Below are 21,836 nucleotides of genomic sequence, written 5' to 3' on the forward strand. Positions count from 1 at the left end.
ACGGTCCAGAGCCTGGGGGCTCAGCGCCCGGCAGTCCGGGCCCCCCCCACCAGGACCTAGAGCTGGGGGTGGGGGCTCTTGAGGGGTCGCCAAGGTCAACCTGACAGCTCCTGCATGGTTGACGAGCTCAGAGGGCAAGGAGGGGAGGGGCAGCCCAAACAGGCTGGGGGGAGCCGGGGGCTGGGCCTGGAATGAAAAGACCCGTATTCAACTGGGGGCTGGCTCTCCCTCGGGGTGGAGCTGGACTCTCAGAGCTTGCCTTTTCTTGGGGAGGGGTACGGGATGGGGGTGTATCTGACCATTTGCAGGAGTGAAAGGCTAAGGAAAGAGGGGAGAGAGAGAGAGGGGGGAGAGAGAGAGGGGGGAGAGAGAGAGGGGGGAGAGAGGGGGAGAGAAGAGGCGAGAGGGGAGGAACAAGGGAGAGTCGGGAGAGGCAGAGGGGGAGAGGCTGTGTCCAAGGTCTCCCTTGTTTTTTCTTTCCAGAATTCCACAGCTCGGATGCTCAAGTACCCAGAAAGTGACCATGCTGTGCCGCTGGACAAGTTGTGCTGGGGACGGGAGAAGCAGCCAGCATCGCCCGGGAGGCGGAGGCGTAGTACTCGCCCAAGTCACTCCCACAACCTGCCACGCTACGTTTCTGGATGGGAGCTTCCGGCTGTGTGCCCGGCTGGGATGCGTAAGTCATCACGCCAGCTGTCACCGCCCCCTTGGGTGCCTGGCATGCGGCGTCCCGGGAGGGCAGCACCGTCATGGCCCCCACGCTGCTACGGCCCCCACGCTGCTCCGACCCCTTACCCAGACCCAGCGCGGCACGGACGAGAACTGAGCCGAGCCCTGGACCCTGGGAGGCCCCGGGCGGGGACGCACCCACTTCGTTCCCTGCCAACATGGGCACCGGGGCGGGGGGACACAGAGGCTCGGTCCACACACAGCTCCCCGGGGCCCCGGCCCCTGCCGTCCGCCCGCGCCCCCTGGTGCCTCGGAGGCCAGCGGTCACTTTCTGCCCCGGCATCCCAGCTGTGGGACCCCCTGGGCCCTGCTGGACCGCAGTGGAGACAGGAACACTGGCTTGTAGGTCACAACGCGCTGGGGAAGCATCCACGGGACAGCTCAGCCCAAGGAACAGAAACCCAACAGCACGGAAACGAGACAGAAACCGAGGACCGGTGGCTCTGGGGGAGGCGGGGAGCAGGTGGAGGGGCGGGGTGGGGGGAAAAGAAAACCAATCCATTCCCCCCCTCAAAAAACGAAACTAAAAAAAAAAGGAGGGGGGAAGAAAAAGGAAGAAAAAAAAAAAAAAGAAAACCGAACGAGAACAACGGAAGACGAGAGAACACTCCCACAGAAGGTGCTGGGAAAACCAAACCAAACCAAACCGGCATGCAGAGAAACCTCACATTCTCCCAGCATGCATCAGGCCCGTTACCATGACGACGAGTGCAAGACCTTAGCAACAACGTTACCAACAGATGCAGAGGAGACCACAATGCAAGCATCGCGTGTGCGGCGCCCGGGCCGGGCTGGGCGCGGCTGACTCGCGTGTCTTTCTGGGTTTTGCTCTCGCGTGGCGTTTTATTTATCTAGTTTTTGGTTTTGTGATTACTCACACGCCGGTCTCACACGTGTGCACGTGTGTGTAGGTGTGTATACAATGGCTTTTTCTGCGTTGGTCCGTGTGTGTGTGCTCCTGTGTGCGTGTGTGTGTGCGGCGTCCAGTGTGCTTCGTGTGTGTGCGTGTCATCGCTCAGGGTGTAAAAATGTGGGTAAAGAAAGTAAAAAAGAAAAAAACACACCAACCTTCTCGAAGCTCTGAGGGATGTAAAAGGGGGTTGGATGCGGAACACAATGACATGGGGAAAAGAGAAAAAATAGGGGAGATACAGAGAGTAAAAAGAGGACTTCCCAAGCCCGCAGCTGCAACCGACCGTTTTTTTCTTTAAACCAAAAAAACAGAAATTCAAATTAAAGAATAAAAAGAACATCAACGACCTTTTTCTTTTTTAACCTCCGCTCCGCCCTGGACACACGCGTGCACACGCACGCACACACACGCACGCACGCACACGCACCCACAAGCGACCTCGGCCTCTCTCGTCTCTTTTCTCTATTAAATCCAGACCGGGAGGGCCGCGACGAGCCCCTTCATGGTGCTCAGGAGGAAGGGGCCAGGGGCGGGGCGCGGACCCCAGAGGCCCCCTCCCCCGCTAGCGGCCCCGCCCCCTCCTGGCCCCACGCCTGCCGACCACGCTCTCTGCGGCCCAGCAGAGAAACAAGCGAGTTCCACAGACGCCACTGAGTCGGGGCCACGCGACCACCCACGGGGGTGCAGCGCCAGCCCAGCCCCCCACCCCCACCCACCGCCCTCACGCCCTTCTCCTGGGCCCTCCCTCCCCCCTGCACGTGGCCTTTGGGGGCCGGGTCCGAAGTCTGGAGCCCGGAGCCACTCTGAGGCTGAGTGGGGGCCGGGGCAGGAGGGGGCCGCCCAGGGCTTAGTGCGCCGTGGCGACCAGAGTTGGCCACACAGAGCCGGCGCGGCAGCCGCGGGAGAAGCCGCTCGGCCCAGCACGGATCCGAGCTTAGGGCCAGGCCTGGGGAGGGGCCGGGGCGAGGGCCTGAGCGTCCAGCCACGAGGGGAAGCCGGGAGCAGCGACCCCGGCCCAGGGCGCCGGCTCCCCGCCAGCGTGCACGCGCCCCAGCCTCCCGCGGGCCCCACGCTGCCTTTCCCAGGGCGCCCTTAGGAGGACGCAGAAGTGCGTGGGGGGTAAGGGCCATGGGCTAGGGGCCAGCCTGGAAGACCCCTCCCCAACTCTCAGGTCCAGGGCCCTGTTGGGGTGGGCGGTGAAGCGGGGAGCTACGAGGCCACAGTTTGGAACAGCAAAGCCAGCACACGACACGGGAAAGGCACGGAACACCACAGAAGCTGACTGGGGTGGGGGCGGGGCGGGGCCGAAGCCTGCAGGCTCCCCCGGCCCTGTCGGCCCAGGACTGACCCCCCCCCACCCCGCCAGGCCCCTGCCGCACGCCCTCCCCGCCCCACCCCCACCCTCCCGCACCGCCGGGGGCACAGACCTTGAGCTGTGCCCATTCTAAGGACCCGGGGCCTTGCTGCTGGGGTCTGCAGGGGGCGGGGGAGCCCAGAGGCTGGGGCCCCGGGAGGGTGGGGGCGGGGCGGGCCCTGCCTCGGCCTGGCTGCGGCGCCCCCTACCTCGCACGTAGAGGTTGGCGGGTGCCGAGTAGCGCACGCCGGCGCTGTTGCTGGCCACGCACTCGTACTTGCCCTGGTCCGTCTCCTCGCTGCTCTCGATCTGTAGCGCCCCTGCGGGAGACAGGACGCGCGGCCGTCAGCGCCGCCGGCCCGCCCGGCCTGGCCAGGGAGCCCCAGCCGACAGCCGATCTTCCGGGCTCCCCGTGAGCCGCACGGCGAGGGGCCGGGGGTTCAACCGCACGCATCCCAGCCCGGGCCGGTCCCGGCCGCTCCACTTCTGATCCGGCGGCCCGCTGACGGCCTGGGGAAGCAGCAGTGACGGCCCACGTGCCTGGGCCGCGGCACCCACGTGGGAGACCCGGAGGAAGCTCCTGGCTCCTTTCAGATCGGCCCAGCTCCGGCCGTTGCGGCCATTTGGGGAGTGAACCAGCAGACATTAGACCTCTCTCTCTCTCTCTCTCAAATAAACAATTACAAAACAAAACAAGCAAACAGGGGCTGTGCGCGCCTAGAAGCGGCGTCGAGCAGACTTCGGTCCAAACGTGGGGCGGGACTTCCGACCCCCTGGCCCCAGGACCCTCGGGGTTGGTGGCTGCGGCCTGGGCTGGGGCGCCCAGGCGGGGCGGCTCTCCGTGCCCGCACTCGTCCGGGACCTGAGCGCTGGGGCCGGGGCTGACGTGCCACGCAGGTCGCCAGTTAAAGGCCGAGGTGGAAACCTCCCGTGCCCGAGATTTGCTGGATTTAAAGTCCCGGCCGAGTCCCGGCTCCCTGCGCACGCGCACCCTGGGAGGCGGCGACGGCGGCTCAGGTCCTCCGGACCCTGCCACCCCCCACTGGGGGCAGGGGCGCACAGGGCTCCTGGGGCCCAGCCTGGCCAGCAGGCGGCGGCTCTATCTGCATCTCATTAATAAAATCAACACCGGGCCTGGGACCCTGAGTCTCCAGGGACGGGACCAATCCTGGGGCGGATGCAAGACCCGGCTTCCGCCCCAGAACCCGCACAGCCAGAGGCCTCCGCGCCGCCGCGCCCGGGAGTCCACGGAAGCAGGACCCGAGCTCCCCCAAGACTTCTGAAAGAAGCCAGGACCAAAGCCCTCGGATGCCAGCCAGCTTGCCCAGCGACACCTGCCAGTGCCCTGGCTCCCAGGGTCCACGGGGACAAGGCCTTGGGACACCCATTTCACAGTTGGCAAGGCCAAGGCTGCAGACAGATCGGGGCTTTGCGGGCACCTGGCTCCTGGCGCCTTCCTGGGGAAGAGCCGGCCCCTCCCCCAGGGCCAGGTGGCCCCTGGCCACGGACAGACAGAGACACAGAGACCAGAGGGACGCTGGACAGGACGGGGGCCTGGGGGCAGCGAGAGGGTGTGAGGGCGGTGAGCCAGCGCCTCTTACCTCGGATTGGAGTGCTTTCTGTAAGGGAAACAGAGACAGGCACGTGAGTGTCACACAGCAGTCGTGGGCGCTGGGGACTCCAGGGGCTCTGCCCCAGGCGGGGGCAGGCCGGGCGGCCCTGCGGGCTTCGCCTCTGGGGAGGGGGGCTGGGGTCTGAGGGCTCAGCAGGCAGGAGGCCCGCCTGGAGGAGGTGGCAGCCGCGGGGCTGGCCTGCCTCTGGACCAGGGCGGGAAGGCTCAGGAGCTCCCTCCTCCTCTCTGGGCCCAGCACGGGGCTGCTCTCAAGTGCACATGGGGGGAGGGGCAGGAAGCATGGGGGGGGGTCTCGGGAGTCTTGTTAGAGACGGGGGAGGGGCAGGAGGGGTTAGTGCCCAGGGCCGGGCAGTCAGGAAGCACGGGTGTCACACACAGGCTGAGTAAGGGGACGCAGAGGGGACTCGGGGCAGGGCAAGGACACGAGGCCTTCGACTCCCCAAGGGAAAAGAGGAAAGGGGTTTGGTGGGCGCCCTGGGCCGGGCGCCCTCAGCGCGTCTGCCCAAGCCGGGGTTCCAGCTCTCTGTGGCCCAGGCCCATTGCACGGATGGACACACAGAGGCCCGGGCGGGGCCAGCATCACACCAGGAGCCAGAGGCAGCTCTCCCAGGTAGTGGGGAGCGGCCCCCCCCAGTCCGGACGTGCTGTGGCCCCCAGGCACTGAGGCCTCAACTCGCCGGGAGCTGCTGGCCTGCTTTGTAAAGGAGGCCAACGTTTCCCTACACTCACTCCAGGGCTGAGTGGCAGGGCGGCCCCAGCAGCTCCCGCACCGGCCCAAGGGACCGCACCCCAGCCCGAAGAGGCACTCCGGACCCAGGAAGAACTCCCCCTGCGGTGGGATTCGGGCAGGTAGGAGGTGGCCTGCCGGCAGCTGGGGGTGGGGGTGGGGGGCGGCCCGCCCCCTTCCTCTTTTCCTCTGGGGCTCCTCTCCCCGGCGCACGGCCGGCGGCGTTAGTGAACATGCCACACGGAGGGGTCAGGTCGCCGTCGCGGTGGCTGTTAGTGTGGGGGAGGGGCGTTAGTGCTGGGCGTGGCGCGGGGTCAGACTTACCAAAGGTCTCTGAGTGGTTACAAGAGAGGGACAAGGAGAGAGAACAGGGCGGTTAGGGACGGCGCGGAGCAGAGCCCAGGGCCCCGCCGGGGAGGGCGGGGTCGGCGGCGGCTCCGCCCACGGAGCACTAGGGACCGGCCGGCCGCCGGGACTCAGCGCTGGGCTGGGCGTCAGGATCCGGTCAGGATCCGGGGTCTCAGCCCCTCGCCCAGCTCTGCGGGCGGGAGCCACGCCCCCATCACTTCTGACAGCCTGGAGGCGAGGCTGGGCGGAGGGCTCTGTGAGGCTGCGTGGGCAGGGGTGAGGTCCCTCGGGCGCAGGGGAGCCAGGAAGCAGAGGAGCTGTGAGCGTGGCACACGCGTAGGGCCCGCACGAGGCATGAGCGCGGGTGCGTGGGAGGCATGGGAACGTCCACACATGGAGGAGATGGGCAGGACGACTGACACACTCACACACACAGATGGGGCACGTGGGAGCCACGCCGGGCCGGACGGCCCAGCTGCCCGGCGCACAGCCAGACCCCTCCCTGCCCGGCAGGTCCTCGGAGACACTCCCCTGCAGCTCCCATGGCTCCCTATGCTGTCCGCGGTGCGGTCTGCTCCCCTCGCCCATACCCTGCGCGGCTGGTCCGCCTGCCCCTCGCTGCGCACTCCCCGCGACGGCGGCGTCTCACCGGCCCCGCCCCCCCCCCCCCGCGGCCGCCCCGCCCACCTGATCGCAGCTGCTTGATGCGCCCGTTGCTGGCGCTGGGGTCCACGGGCAGGAAGTCCTTGAACCAAGTGATCTCGGGGTCGGGGTTGCCGCTGGCGGCGCACAGCATGGTGGCCGTCCGCGTGCGCTCCACCACCTTCAGCTGCGGGCCCATGTCGATGTTGGGGAAGCCGGGGGGCAGCTGGTCCTCTGAGAGAGACACGGCAGAGGCGTCACCCCCAGCCGGCGGCCGCGGGCCGGACCGGGCCACCCCCACGCACGCGGCGGACACCTGTGGACTTCACGGCCGGGGAGGGGGCGCAGCGGCCAGGGGCGCACACGACAGCCCCTCCCCCCCAGCTGTCCCGTCCTGGTCCTCATGACCCTCCAGCCCCAGCCGGCCTCCCTCGTCCCGGGCCCCACGGGAACAGCCTGGTGGCTACTACGCCCGCACCCCGCACGGGGGCGCTGGGCTCCCTGCGGACGCCCACGGGGAGCCCCGGCTGTGGCCTGGCCGAGCCCTGGCTGCTGGGCGTATGGGGAGTGACCCAGCAGATGGCTCCAGGAAGCCGGGACTGGACGTGGAGCTAGGACTCAGAGCCAGGAGCGTCCCGCGGGGCAGCTGTGCCGCGCTGGCCTTGGAGGCCCAGGCTGAGTGGGTGCGCGCATGCCCAGCCGGGCGGGGGAGGGGCCCCGAGAACGCGGGTGGGCGGCAGCTGCCCGCGTGGGGGGCAGGCCGCGGCCGCCGCGTTAGCAGAACTCCTAATTAAACAAAGATGTTCACCGCGGAGCTCCGCGCGAGTCCTCGGAGTTTAATTAAAACAGCAGCGCGGGAGGCGTGCGCGGGGCCCACAATCAGATGGCGGAGGCCGGGCGGCGGGAGGCAGCACAGCGGCCCCACAGCCGGCCTGGGGGGTGGGGGCCCTGGAGGGGGCGCCAGAATCCCCCAAGTCCCAGAGACCCAGTGGTTAAGGGATTCAGCCTGTGAGCTCCGCCAGGGGATGGGGGCTGCAGCCCCAAAATCCGAGGGCGGGGGAGGGCCCCCGGGGCACCTGCCTGGCGCCTGGGTTCAAGGCCCCGGCCCCATCCGGGGCCCTGGACTGAGTTCCCCACTCCTGGCTTGGGCACTGAAGGCCTCGGGAGGGAACAGTGGTGGGAGCCTCTCTCTCTCCCTCCCTCTCTCTCTCTCTTTCCTCTCTCTGTCTCCCCCACCCTTCCAAATACATAAACAAAAATTTAAAAGGTAACCTCTAGACCGAAACAGCGGTGCATCAAACCAAGCTCCAGGACACAGCTCGCTCCCCCCCCTTCCCCCTCCCCAAATGGCCACATGACCAAAGCTGGGCCGAGCCGAGCCGAGCCGGGAGCCCCATCCGGTCTCCTGCGTGGCTGCAGGGGCCTGAGCGCTGGGGCCGGTGCTGCCAGAGCTGGAGTCGGCAGCCGAGGCGGGACTGGAACCCAGGCCCTCGGACGCCGGACAGGGAGGAAGCCCTGCCCCGCACGCCCGCGTCCCTAAGTCCACTGCGTGCTATGGGCATGCCCCGCGAGGTTCCCGAGCCCGCCGGGGGGTCGCCCTGCTCCGCGGTCAGCACTTGGGGGGCGCAGCTCAGCGCTGAGGCCACGCGCCAGCAGCCAGCCGGCCCCACGATGCCACGGTCTGGTGCCCCGGCCGTGCTCCGGGTGCGGGACCCTGGGCAGCTGGGGTGGGCAGCAGGGGTGCAACGCAAGGGGGCCCAGAGCGAGTGGGGGAGGGGACCCTGCGGTGTCCGGCATCTGAAGCCCGAGGCTGCACCCCTACACTAACTACAGGGCCCCATTGCCTCTCTCCTGCTGGGCAGCCGCCTGGGGTCACAGAGCAGGATTAATAACGGAGAGGCCGGCGGGAGTGCCACGTGGGCGCGGGTTCGAGTCCCGGCCGCTCTCCACTTCTGATCCAGCTCCCAGCTAATGGCCTGGCAGGTGGCAGTGGTGGCCCAAGTGCTGGGGCCCCTGCACCCCCGTGGGAGACCCGGATGAGGCTCCTGGCTCCCACCTGGCCGTGCCCAGCCGAGGTGGGCGTTTGCGGAGCGAACCCGCGGATGGGCGTCCTCTCCCTCCGCCCCCCGGCTCTGTGTCACTCTTAGGTAAGGAAACCTCTTCAGAGGGCGGGGCCTCCGCGAAGCCCCTGGGCCCCCCCCACCCGCCCGGGGGTCCCGAACCTCGGAGGACGGTGAGCTTGGCGTGCACGGTGATCTCGCCGGCCGCGTTCTGCGCCACGCACTCGTACACGTTCTCGTCGCGCGGCGTGCGCAGCGGCTGGATCCTCAGCACGGCGCCCGCGCTCTCGTCAAACTCGATCGTCTGCGGGCGCGGGGGCGGAGCGCAGGAGTGAGCCAGCCGCAGTCTCGGGGCTTCCGGCCACGCCCACCCCCACGGCCCAGGGGCGTCTGGGAGCAGCGCTGGGGAGGGTGTGCGCGGGGCGTGGGGCGTCCCCGCGAAATGCCCGGGGACCGGAGACCCAAGCCAGAGCGCGGGCGACAGGCGGAGCAAGCTGAGCGCCCGTGGGCGGGTGCCGAGTGCCCGTGGGCAGGGGCCGTGTGCACGTGGGTGAGTGCCCCGTCTACTCGGACTGGCACGCCAGCGGTGGCCGTGTGCACTTCAGTGCGCAGTGGAGCCGCTTTCCCGGTGGAGAGGGCAAGGGCCCGGCCTTGGGCTGCACAGCTCGGGTGGCAGAGCCAGGGAACGGGGCTGGGGCTCCCGGGGGGGGGGGGTGGGGGGTGGTGCAGAGCAGGGAGGGGCCGCGACCAGGGAGCCGGCGGGGAGGGGGCCGAGGCTGCCCCCCTAACCCCAACTCACCTCGAAGCGCTGCGAGTTGACCTTCTTGCCTTTCTTGTTCCAGGTCACTCGTGGCTTGGGGTCGCCCGTGGCCTGACACACGAAGGAGGCCACGCCCCCGGACACGCCGATCTGGTCCTTGGGCTCCTTAATAAACCTGGGTGGCTCTGGGGACATGGAAGGGAGAATGGGTGCTCGCCTGGGTCCGGGCACGGGGCCAGGACCCCACGGGGCCACACAAGCTCGCCCTCCGCAGCCATGGAGGCCCACGAGCAGGAGACAGAGCCCTCCCCAGCCCCCTGCACCGCCCCTTGGGGCACCCCCGGCCCAACCCAGTCCAAGCCCCCCACCTGGGTGAACCTACTCACTCCCAGTGCCGCTGGGGACAACGAGAGAGACCCCCGGAACTCTGGGGCCCCCAAATTCGTAACCCCACTCTGCCCGAGACCAGGAAGGGGCCCTGTGCCCACTCCCCCAGGCCCACGGGCACCCGACGGGCTCAGGCTCCCTGAGCCCCACGCAGACGGCACCGCGGCCCGCACATTCCCACGGCGGCCGCCTAACCCAAGCCCAGCACGGGACCGGCCACTGCACCAGGTGCTGAGCCACAGCCACGGCCCAGTGCCGAGCGCCTGGGTCCGCCCCAGCTCCGCCCCTGGCTCTGCCCGGCTCCGCCCCCCCAGCTCCCAATCGACTCAGCCCCGCCCTTCGCCCCCCCCCCCCGCTCAGGCCCCGCCCCCAGCCCCCGTGACAACCCCCGCCCCTGGGGGCCCAGATGGCGGCCCTGCGGTGGCCGAGGCGGGGAGCGTCGCTGCCCCTCAAACGACTGAAGAATGTCCAGAAGCGAACATTCAGGAGCGATTTCTGAGTCGCCCAAGGACACCGGGGTTCCGCCGGCCAGGTCGCCACAACGCGTCCCGCAAAAGGAGCCGTGGCGAGCCCTCCGGGCAGTAGCCTAAAGGGGCTGGCGCTGTGGCGCAGCGGGTAAAGCCGCCGCCTGCGACACTGGCATTCTGTATGGGAGCTGGTTCGAGTCCCGGCTGCTCCACTTCCGATCCAGCTCTCTGCTGTGGCCTGGGAAAGCAGCAGAGGATGGCCCAAGTCCTGGGGCCCCTGTACCACGTGGGAGACCTGGAGGAAGCTCCTGGCTCCTGCCTGGTGGGGCCACTGCGATGCACCGGAGGACGGAAGACCTCCCTCTCCATTCTGGTAACTCTGTAACTCTCTCTGTAACTTTGTAACTCCGACTTTCAGATGAATACATAAATCTTTCAGAAAAAAAAAGTAACCTATACATCCAACAGGAGGGGATTAGTGAACCCCAGACCGGCCCAACCACGGCAGTTTTTCCCCCCAAGATTTGCTTGTTTGAAAGTCAGAATTAGAGAAAGAGAGAGGCCCAGACACCCGAGCCACCCTCCACTGCCTCCCCAGCCACAGCAGGGAGCTGGATCGGAAGTGGGGCAGCTGGGACTCGAACCTGCGCCCATGTGGGACGCCAGCACCAAAGGCCAGGGCCTAAACACTGCGCCATGGCATCCAGCGATGGAGCTGGATCAGCGCAAGGCAGGGAACAAGGGGGCAGAAGCACCCAACACTGCCGCTGTGTGGACGTGTGTGTGTGCACGTCTGGCAGGCGTGTCATGTGTGCATGTGTGTGGTGTGTGCGTGTGCGGCATGCATGTGTGCACACGTGTGCATGCCCGGCATGTGTGTGCAAGTCTGCACGTCTGGCATGCGTGTCGTGCGTGTGTGTGTGCACGTCTGGCAGGTGTGTGGTGTGTATGCGTGTGTGTGCACGTCTGGCAGGTGTGTGTGTGTGGCTTGCGTGTGTCTGCACGTCTGGCATGCGTGTTGTGCGTGTGTGTGTGCACGTCTGGCAGGTGTGTGGGGTGCGTGCGTGTGTGTGCACGTCTGGCAGGTGTGTGGGGTGTGGCATGCGTGTGCACACGTGTGCATGTCTGGCAGGTGTGTCGTGCGTGCACGTGTGCAGCGTGGATGGGTGTGCGTGGGGCCGCGGCTGCCTCTGCGGAGCTGTGCCGAGAGCAGGTGCACAGCTGGGGCGTTTAAAAACCATCCGTGTTTTTCCTTTTTTAAACAGAAAATTGTGTTTTTTTTTTTTTAAGCAAGTTTTAAAAAACGATTTCCTTATTTGAGAGGCAGAGAGAGAGAGAAGGAGAGGGGAGGGGAGAGGGGACTCTCCCACCTGCTGGTTCACTCCCCAAACCCCAGGAGGCCAGGCGGAAGCCAGGCACAGGGACTCCACCCAGCTCCTCCACAGGGGACCCGGGGGTGGGCGTCAGCAGGGGGCCGGGTTCGGGGTAGGGGCCGGGAGCCAGGGTTGGGGGCTGGGGTCGGGGCCAGGGTTGAGGGTCTGGGTTGGGGGTCTGGGGTCGGGGTCAGGGTAGGGGCCGGGAGCCAGGGTTGGGGGCTGGGGGTCGGGGCTGGGGTTGAGGGTCCGGGTTGGGGTTGGGGGTCTGGGGTCAGGGTCAGGGTAGGGGCCGGGGCTGGGGGTCGGGGCGGGGGTTGAGGGTCCAGGTTGGGGTTGGGGGTCTGGGGTCGGGGTCAGGGTAGGGGCCAGGGTTGGGGTCAGGGTAGGGGCCGGGGTTGAGGGTCCGGGTTGGGGTTGGGGGTCTGGGGTCGGGGTCAGGGTTGGGGTCAGGGTAGGGGCCGGGGTTGAGGGTCCGGGTTGGGGTTGGGGGTCCAGGGTCAGGGTAGGAGCTGGGGGTCAGGGTAGGGGCCGGGGCCGGGGCTGGGGTTGAGGGTCCGGGTTGGGGTTGGGGGTCCAGGGTCAGGGTAGGAGCTGGGGGTCAGGGTAGGGGCCGGGGCTGGGGTCGAGGCAGCAGCAATGCCCACTCCTCTTTCAACAGAAGCCTGGGGCCTGCGGGGAGGCAGAGCCCGACCAAGGGAACTCGGCCCTTGCCAGCTCTCAGCTACAGACTGGCACGGCACAGGGCGCGGACGCTACCGGAAACTCCTGGAAGGCGTCAGGTTCCAAGCCTGGGTCCCCATGGACCTCGGTTTCTCCCACCCAGGCCTCAGCCGCGCCTGGAGCGGTGTGGGGTCCCGCCCCCGCACACTCCCTGGCAGGACACCCAGGAGCCCGGACGCCAGCCCGGTTCGGGAAGCTGGGTCCCACACCCAGGCTGCCTGGGGAACAGGGACCTGGGCAGAGCCGCCCCGGAGAAAGAGAGCAGCCAGGCCAAGCCCTGCCGCTCGCCTCGCCGGCTGCCAAGAGGGAAGGCAGAGGCCAGCGTGGGCAGAACACACTCCCCGCCCCCACCCGCAAAGCCCCTCCTCCCTCCCTGGGGCAGCCGGCACCTCCTCCGGGCAGTGTTCCTGGATCCACAGGCTGGGTCCCCGCGGATGCCCCTGGGTGTGTGCAGCGGGCAGCCCGGTTCCGGGGCACGCCACACTGGCTTTCTGTCCCCAGACCTCGGTGCTGGCTGCTGGCTGGGCTCAGAGCGGTTCCAGGGGCCCCTGTGCCCACCAGACGCGACCCCACCAGCCCCAGGTCCCAGGGGAGCCGTCCCTGCCCACTGCACCCCCCCCCGAGACCCCCATGGGGATGAGTGGGGTCTGTGTCGCTCAGGGAGGCAGGAAGCACATGTCGCGGCCGGGACCCCATGGTGAGCTCAGCACGGGGAGCCCACACGAGCCCCACCAGGGGAGGGAGAGCCGCCCCCTGCAGGCACAGGGCCGCACCCCCAGCGCACACTGGAGCCCCACGGCCCTGCCTCACTCCTCCTCCCGCAGCGACAGCCCGGCCCACGGCATCCTGGGAAGGTCCCACTGGACTGGGCGTCTCTGGAGCAGAGGTCATGGCCAGAGGAGGACACAGCTGGCCGCCCTGGACTGGGAGCCCCAGCCCTGCCCCTGAGGGACTCCCTCCCCAACCCCAAACCCTGCCAGGGACTCCCACACAGTGGACCTGCGGGTCCCAGGGGCCTTGAAACACGGGATTGGACAGTGACAGGATGGTGACCCTCATGGGGGACTCCGGGGGGGCCGGCGCTCCCCTAGCAGCCACCAGAGGGCGCCAGTGAGCCCTGAGCCAGGTCCCAGCCGCTCCTGGGCCCAGAGCCCATGGCCCGCCCAGCCCCCCCCCTCGCTCTGCCCCAGCTGCAGGCGCCACACAGGCTCAGGCCTGCCCCAGGGCCACTGCACGGCTCTGCCTGCCGCCTGCACTCCTGGGACCCAGAACCTCGCCTGACACGGCCACAGCCGGACTCCCACCCCTGCGCTGCCTCCCTGGCCCCAGGCGAGGACCCACACTCTCGTTAAGCTGCATCCAGGAGCAGCCTTGCCCACCTCCAAATGACACCAATGCCCTCACCTCCTTGCTGCCAAACTCCTACACACCAACAAAACCCCAGCCACAGCGCCCTTCTTGCCCGAGAAGCTTCCCTCTGGCGCTTCTGCCCACCCGCAGGGCAGGTGGAGGACCCCCGGGCTCGCTCAGGAGTGACCCCATGGATGTGGGCCCCTCGGCTTCCCCGCACTGTCGCCGTCATCGTAGCTCTCTCCTCTAAACCCCAGGAGGCGGGTGCCCGGTCCCACACGCCCCAGGGACATGCGACTGACCCGCGAGTGACACGCAACCCAGCCGTGGGCGGCCCCAGCCGTCTTACCTTCCGCAGCACAGCCTCCGAGCAGCAGGAACAAGAGCAGGCCCAGGGGACCCAGCACGGCCGCCACGCCAGGGCCCCCCGCGGCCGCCATGCTGGACCTCCGACCTGGAGGGGGCGGCCCCCCGGGGCCCTCACAGACAGGCCTCGCGCCGGGCGTCGGACGGGGCGGCGTCTGTGGAGACAGCGAGGGGCTGTGAGACGGCGGGGGGCACGGCGGGGGTGCTGCAGGGAGGCGGCAGCTGGGGGCCCCAGAGGCACAGGCGAGGGCTGGGGGAGGGGCGGGTGCCACCTCCTGGGGACGGAGGCCTCCTCGTGCCTGGGGTCAGCGCCCTTAGCAGGGAGGCCCCAGGGTGGGCCCCGGACACCCCCGCCCCGCAGTTCTGAGCCTGGGTTCAAGTCCCAGCCCCCTGCTGATGCAGACCTCGGGGGCCCTGCCACCCTCGGGGAGACCCGGATGGAGCTCCTGGCTAGTGCCTGGCCCAGCCCCAGCCAGCGCGGGCATCTGGGGAGGAGGCCAGCGCACGGGACAGCTCTCTTTCTCCGCCTTTCACGTAAACTTAAAAAAATAAAGAGGTCTGGAGCTCCCCTCCCCCACTGACCCACAGGGCCTCACGCCCCCCCGTTCTCCAGCGATGGGCGTCCCTGTGGAATGTGGCGGGAGCAGCCCCCAGGACCAAGGCAGTCCCCGGACCCCAGCCCCAGACCCGAGCCCTTTGGGGGGACTCTCTCCCCACCCCACGGCCCCTCCCGCCGGCTCCCACAGCTCCCAGGGGCCGTCACCCCCAAGGAGGCCCCCTTCCCAGTCCATGGCCAGAGCAGAGCTGACACGGACCCCACTCGGCAGCCCCCAAGGCCGAGCACCCAGCACCGCTCCCCTGGGGCACCGGCCTCTCCCCACTGCCCGGACACCTGCCGGGGCCACAGCCAGAGCGGGGCGGAACCTGAGCCACCCAGCACCCACCCCGGCCGTGCCCTGGGTGGGTCCTGGCCATGGCCATAGCGCGGGACTGCCTCTGTGATCTGGGTCCCAAATTAGCTGGCTGTGGTCTGCGGTCGCCTCGCCCAGCCCGGGCGGCCTCAGGGCAAGGCTGGGCCGTGGCCGGGTCACTCTCCAGGGGCGGCCAGCGCAGGCGGAGCGGCTCAGCACGCGCAGTGAGGCCACGCAGGCAGAACTGGCGCACAGTCAGCCCACGGGTGCACGCGGACACGCAGTCAGACCACGGAGTGCATCAGACAAGTGACACCTACACGGGCAGACCACAGTCAGACCACAGGGAAACAGACAAGACCCCGGGCGCACAGTGGGGCCACACGTGCAGCCACAGGTGTCCGGGCAGGTGCACAGGGGCCACCCCCGCCCACACAGCCTGGCCCCATGCGCAGAGACCCACGAGGGTGCAGCAGCCAGGGCTGGGTGCGTTCCTGGGCCCCTAAGAGGCAAAGTGGCCACCAGGAAGCCCGTGGTCATCTGGGGGCAGAGGCTGGGCAAGGGTCGGCCTCCGGGGAGACTGAGGCAGCGCCCCCAGTCCCGCAGCTCTGAGAGTCTGCCTGGGGCACAGAGACAGAGGGCCTGGGGGAGCCAGGCAGCCCCTGGCGACGCCCCAGGTTGGCCGTACCCGCTGCGGGGCACCCCTGCCCCAGGTGCAGCAGGGGGCCCGGGTGGGACCCCGCAGAGCCGGCGTCCGCCCCCGCCGGAAGCCCCGGCATGGGGGGACATCACAAGCCTCCTGGGTTTCACAGTCCACCCAGAAGCTGCCCACTCGCCAGCCCTATTTTTGGCCTCCACCTGGTCCAGCGCCATCACCGCCCACCGGGACCCGCTCTGTCACCTCGGCCCCCACCCTCGCCTGTGCTCCCTGTAGCAAGGACACCTGGGAACCCCCGAGTGGGGTCCCTACCGGCTCCCAGCCCCTCGGGGTCAGAGCCCCCTCCTTCCTGTGCCCTGTCCCCTCATCCCTCTCTGGCCATCGGTCACTCTGTCCCAGCCCCTGGGCTGCCTCAGGGCCTTTGCACACACTGTGTGCACTGGCTGAGCACCGAGCGGACAGAGGTTGAGGACACTTCTGCACAAGGAGCAGCGTTGAGGACAGACAAGAGAGGGGACCCAGAGGTCCTAGGAGAGAGGAAGGGAGAGAGTGGGTGTGGGCGGGACCCACAGGGCAGCCCCGGGCAGGGAGGGACGTGGCTGGGTTGGTGCTGGGCCAACATGGCCACGTCGCCGCTCCTGCGGCAAAGGCAGCCGGGCCACCAGCCTGGCCGGTGAGACGTGCCCACGGCACTATCAAGTGGCCTGGGTGCCCTGTGTGGCTCACACCCCCACCGGGGCTCCCAGAGAAACACACTGTAGAGTGGAGAAAGGGAGCGGCGGCTGGACCTGGAACCCGGGTCCCCACCGGGTCCCGCTGGCTCCGAGCTCCCGGAGCGCAGGGCCCTGTGCACGGAAACAGGCCCACCGAGACCCAGCCCAGGGCCCCCACGCGGCACCAGCCGACAGGTGACGGGCAGCCGTCCCAGCCCAGGTCACGCGATCCCGGGGCCGGCTTTGTGTGCCCACGCGGCCCAGCGAGCATAAAGGGGCGATTATACCCCAGGGCTGGTGTCGCCCGCGCGAGGCGGGGTCTCCTGGGGCCTGAGCTCGGGACCTGCGCCCAGCCCCAGCCCCAGGGAGTCTGGGGGGGCTCAGCTGCCCAACTCCCACCCTTGAGGAACAGACGGGGACCCCCATGACCCTGCTGCCCCCACCCCCACCCCCAAGGCACCTCCCTCGGGGCTCCAGCTGTCCAGAATCTTGTCCGAGTGCCCCAGCCCCCTACCCATGACCCCTGTCACTCAGGGTGTGCCGCAGGGGGAGAGGGGCAGGGTGGTCAGGTGGCCCCAGCCAAGCCCCTCCCCTTGGGGGCGCCTGCTGTCCTCCCCCCCCCCCACTGCAGGATGCGGGCTCCTGGCGGGGCACCCCTCGGGAATTGAGATCTGGCTCTAACGGACCGCCCACGTGCACCACGACGCCGCCAAGGGTCAGGGCCCCATCCCCAGCGGTCCCCGCGGCCAGCAGTGGACAGGCGGCAGCGGGGCCAGGCCCGAGCTCCCTCCTGCTTGACAGCTGCCAACACAGCACCGAGAGCCACGCGTGGACCAGGGCTGGGCTGTGTCTGTGGCGTCCGCGTTCCCGGCTCCGGCCACCAGCTGAGGAGGCCGCGGCCTGGGTGCCCTGTGTGGCTCACACCCCCCACCGGGGCTCCCAGCTCCTGGGCCCCTCAGCCAGGGACCCTGGACAGCCGCCTTGGGTGACCGGGCCTCGCCGGGGGCAGGGCCCCCCAGCTGGCTGCCATCAACTCTCCCTTGGAGTGCTGCCCCAGCCCTGCCCGTCCCCTGCTCCCAGAGCTGCCCGTGTGGCCCCTCGCCCCCACCCCCGGCTCCCTGTCTCACCTCAGCCCTCCTGCCGGGGCTCAGCTGAGGGTCCCCTCCTCCAGGAAGCACTCCCTGCACACCTCTGTCCCCACCCCGCTGCACATAACCGGTGCCTGCTGTATGCCCAGCACTTTCTCTGCATCACTCCTGGGCCCCCTCTGCTTGGCGGGGGTGGTCGGGAGATACTGGGTGATCTCCAGCAATTTCCGCCCATCATCCCGGGGGAGGGGTTGGAGGCGGGGCCAGCCGGACCCCTGGGAGGACTGGGAAGTCCACGGGCCCAGGCCGCAAAGCCAGCGGGAGGCCGAGGCGGTGTGGACCGCGGTGCAGGGCCGGGCCTGGAGACCGGGAAGATGGGGGTCTGCTTAAGCCGCCCCCCGCCCTGCACCACCCTGTTCTTCAAGGTTCGGCGGCCGAGTCGGACCCACAGGTCCAGGGCGCGCGGGGAGGGAAACTTTCCCGTGATGGGGGGGGAGGGGCAGCGGCAGCACAGCAAGCCCCCCCCCCCCCCAGCCCACCTCCGGACCTGACCCTCCAGGTCCTGCGGCCTCCGCCGCCGCCGGGGTCGCCGGGAAGGGCGCCCCGAGCCCCTCCGCCCCCGCCTGGCTCCGCCCCCGCGAGGTGGGGGGAGGCGGGCCCCGGGCCAGGCAGGGAACGGAGCCGCGGAGCCTAACGGTCCCGACTTCTCCCAAGTGCGAGCCGCCGGGCTGCGGTGGGGGTGGCGGCGCCAGGCAGCGGGAGGGCGGGCAGCGGGCCCGGACCCGGCCGGGGTGCCGGGCCGGGGGCGAGGACGCGGGGGTCCCCCGCGCCCAGCCGCAGGGGAGCGAGCCCGACACGGACTGCGGGCCTCGGGCCAGAAGGGGGTCCCGGGCGCACTCACCCGCCGCTCGGCGATGGGGCCGCGCCGTCCCAGCCTCAGCGCGTCCCTGGGCGCCCGGAGCGGGGAGCGCTCGGGAGAGGCCGCGGCGCGTGCGAGCGAGCTCGGCCTGGGGGCGGGGGCGGGGCGGGGCGGGGCGGGGGCGGGGCCCCGGGCGGAAGCGGGGCGGGGGCCCCTCGGTGGGGCGCAGGGCAGGGAGGGAGCCCCTGCCCGGTGCCCCCTTGCCCCGGGCGGAGGAGGGCCTCGGCGGGGGGCGGCCCAGACTCAGGAGGTGGGAGAAGGGGCGGCTGGGGGTCCCCGGGAATGAAGGGGAGGGGGCCGCGGCGGCAGAGGCCCCCCGCCTTCGCCACGAGCCCCGGGAGGGGGCGGAGAGCGCAGGGCCGGATTGGAAACAGATGGGCGGCGGTGCCAGGCCCGTGACACCCGATCCGAGCGGACCGGAGGGGGCCGGGGGAGGGGAGGGGAGGGGCGGCGCGGCCCGGCGGCCAATCCCGGCGCGCTCTGCCGCCCGGGGGTGCGGATGCGGGTTTGAAAACTCCACGCAAAGGCACGGAATGCGGAGACAGGGCGGGTCCTGGGGTCCACGGGGAGGCCGCGATGCAGGCGACGGGCGCGCGGACCCCGATGGAGACCCACGGGCCGCCTCGGCGAGGCCGGTTCCCCGCTCGGCTCCCACTCCCGGCGGGAGGGCCTCAGGACGCGAGGCGCCCCTAGCCGACATTAATTAAGCGCCGCGTGTATACCAGCTGTGCGCCCGCTCAGGCGGCCCTAGGGGGCAGGCGCGACCATCAGCTCCTTCGGCCAAAGCAAAGTGGAGGAGAGAGAAGGGACCGGGCGGAGGTTAGGGGGGGCAGGAAGGGGCCCAGGGACGGGGGTGGGGGAGCCTGCACCTGCCAGCAGACAGGGCCCCCCGGAGCCCGGGCACTGCCCCCTCTGACCCGGGGTCCCTGACCTCAGTTGTCGCGCCTGTAATCAAAGACTTGGGGTTGAGCGGCCACCGGCTGGTTCCAGTCCCGGCTGCTCCACTTCCGACCCAGCTCCCTGCTGTGGCCTGGGAGAGCAGCAGAGGACGGCCCAAGTCCCTGGGCCCCTGCACCTGCGTGGGAGACCCAGATGGAGCTCCTGGCTCCTGGCTTCACCCAGCCCCGGCCATCGCGGCCATTTAGAAAATGGACCAGGGGATGGAAGACCTCTCTCTCCCTCTCTCTAACTCTGCCTTTCAAAAAAAAAAAAAAAAAAGCGCCGCACACAGCAGGAGCTCAATAAATGCACAGGGCTAGGACCAGTGCCTGGCTGGGAGCTGCTCGGGACCCCCCAGGCGACAGCAGCCAGGCCCGCCCCCTCCCCCAGGCAGCCCCTCCCACGTCGCCATGGAGACGACCTCCCGCCCCCTGGATGCTGGGAACCGGGCCACCGTGCAGGCGGGGGAGAGCCCCGGGGCCTGGGCCGGGTCTCGCGGCCCCGTCTGTGGAGTCCAGGCCCGGGCCGACCTCTCCCTCCTGACGGCGGCTTCAGCAGCCGGTACCGGGGCCGCCTCTGTTCCCGCCAGGTCCTGGGCCCCCAGGGGCCTCTCGGCAAACAGTGACCTCAGCCATGGCCCGAGCACCTGCCAAGGCCTGGCTCCAGGCTCCAAGCGACTGCGGGGAGCTGGCAGGCAGGGAAGAGCTGCACCCCACGCCAGGTCGGAGCGCAGACCCCGGGAAGGTCAGGGACGCGCGAGGAGGCGCCAGTGTCCGGGGAAGAGCAACCGAGGCAGACGGTGGCGAAGGGGCCGGCGCTGTGGCCCCAGCATCCCACATGGGCACCGGTTTGAGTCCTGGTTGCTCCGCTTCCAACCCAGCTCCCTGCTACTGTGCCTGGGAAAGCAGCAGGTGATGGCCCAAGTGTCTGGAGCCCTGCACCCATGTGGGAGACCCGGATGAAGCTCCTGGCTTCAGCTTGGCCCAGTCTCGGACACTGTGGGCATCTGGGGAACGAGCCAGCAAATGGGAGGTCTCTGTCTCTCCCGCTCTCTGTAACTCTGCCTTCCAAATAAAATAAATACATCTTCTTTTAAAACAAAAAGCGGGCACAGCGCGTGCCAAGGTCCTGGGGTGCTGGAGGAACAAGTGTGGCTGGAGCAGAGCGAGTGGGAGGAGGGAGGCACAGGGCAAGGTCTTGTGGCTGTGGGGAGGACTTGAACTTGGCCCCGAAGGAGGGGGGAGCCATGGGGGGCTGTGGGCAGGGGAGGGGCGGGGCCTGACTCAGGTGTTGGGGGTGGGGTGGCTGGGGCCGGTCCCAGGGGGGCACAGGGAAGGCACTGGTGTGTTTCACACTGACAAGGGCTGGTGTGGGAGGTAAGGATGACCAGGGCTTTGGACCTGAGCACCTGGAAGGTCAGAGCCGCCGCCTCCACGAAGCCTGCCTGGTTACCTTGCCCAAGGAAGCTTTGGCTGCCGCACCCCCGGCGGCCGCTGCCCTTGGGGGATGCGACTCGGCCAGCTCACGTCAGTTCCCGCAGCTGGGACGTTCGGGGGTAATTTTTTTTTTTTTTCAAAATAACTTCTCTTCTAATTATAAAATAGGCGCGTGCCGCAGAAAATGAGGGGAAATCAGCAAAAAGGAGAAAATAAAAATTACCCATCATCCACCGGCCGCCTGCAGGGGCCGTGCGCGCGCTGGCCAGGGAGGACCTGGCGGCCGGCGCCCCAGGGGCTGTGCACTCGGGTTGATGGCTGGGTTGGGTCTGAAAGGCAGAGCGAGCGAGAGAGAGAGAGACCTCTTCCGCCCCGGGGTTCGCGGCCCAGCCAGGAGCGCCTCGGGGCACCGCGCTGTGCGCATGCGCAGGCGCCGCCGGGCAGCTGGGTTTTGAACTCAGGGGCTGAGATGGGGCGGGGCCGGAAGCAGCGGTTTAACCGCAGGGCTGTGACGCCTGCCCCTCCTGGTGGCTTCGAGGCCGGAACACGCACGCACATGCACACACATATACACGCACACACGCGCTCTCCCTCTCTCTCCCCGGCCACGCCCTCCACCCCCCGCGTGACCCTGCCAGCCAGCAGCTCATCCCCAACTATGACCTTTGACCTCAAGCGGGCAGAGCAAGAGTCAAAGTCAAAGCCTCTCTTCTTCCCAGGGCTGAGTGGGCCCGGAGCTGTGGTCACCTCGCAGGGCCGGCGAGCGTGGGGCCTCACGGAAGAGGAGCCCCCGGGGTCTGGACCTGACCGAGGGAGCCAGCGGGCGGCAGCCACCGGCCGCATAGCAGGTGCAAAGGCCCTGCACCCCGGCTCCCTCCCAACCCTCTGCGGGTGAACGGGACAGCGGCCACAAGGCCCGCCGAGCGGCCGGGACCCCTGCTCGCCCCCTGGCGCCTCCAGCAGCCCTGCGGCCCTGGGCAGTCCTCCAGCCTCTGAAGCCCGTCCCGACCTGCCCGGTACTCGGCACACGCCTGAGCACGGAGCGCCAGCCCGGCCGCCTCACATTTGGAAGAAAATCTCTCGAGGTTTCATTCCAAGCCCAGCGCCGCCAACTCGCCCGGCCCTGGCTCCCGGGACGAGAGAGGAACCAGCTGAGCGGCCCTGCCCCGCGGCAGCGGCGTGTGCCAACCCCGGCCGCCTCGCCCACGCCTGGCACACCCAGCCCTCGTTAGCGCGCACCCCCGGCAGCCTCCGGCCTCCACGCGCCCCGACACGGCGACTTCCTCTCCCACACTCGCCCGAGGCCTTCAGGCGCGGCTGCATCCAGCAAGGAGGCGCCA

At 69.2% G+C, this 21,836-nt stretch overlaps 1 protein-coding gene across 4 annotated transcripts in view; it reads right to left on the reverse strand.

Annotated features, from left to right (window-relative positions):
- The window catches only part of PTPRS (protein tyrosine phosphatase receptor type S), a 39,208-nt gene extending 25,239 nt beyond the window's left edge, over positions 1 to 13,969 (reverse strand). For 2 of the 4 annotated variants that reach the window (XM_062185280.1, XM_062185279.1), the window contains exons 1-5: positions 13,816 to 13,968; positions 9,206 to 9,351; positions 8,569 to 8,710; positions 6,392 to 6,580; positions 3,206 to 3,316 (exon numbers count right to left, since the gene is read on the reverse strand). In XM_062185280.1, the coding sequence (XP_062041264.1) occupies positions 3,206 to 3,316; positions 6,392 to 6,580; positions 8,569 to 8,710; positions 9,206 to 9,351; positions 13,816 to 13,906 (679 nt within the window). In that variant the 5' untranslated portion in view covers positions 13,907 to 13,968. Of the gene's footprint in view, positions 1 to 3,205; positions 3,317 to 6,391; positions 6,581 to 8,568; positions 8,711 to 9,205; positions 9,352 to 13,815 lie in introns of all 4 variants that reach the window. The other 2 variants (XM_062185277.1, XM_062185281.1) reach the window with 2 other exon arrangements.
- Between the last annotated feature and the right edge of the window lie 7,867 nt (positions 13,970 to 21,836).

The sequence above is a fragment of the Lepus europaeus genome, unplaced genomic scaffold, assembly GCF_033115175.1.
Source record: "Lepus europaeus isolate LE1 unplaced genomic scaffold, mLepTim1.pri SCAFFOLD_334, whole genome shotgun sequence".
NCBI lineage: Eukaryota > Metazoa > Chordata > Mammalia > Lagomorpha > Leporidae > Lepus > Lepus europaeus.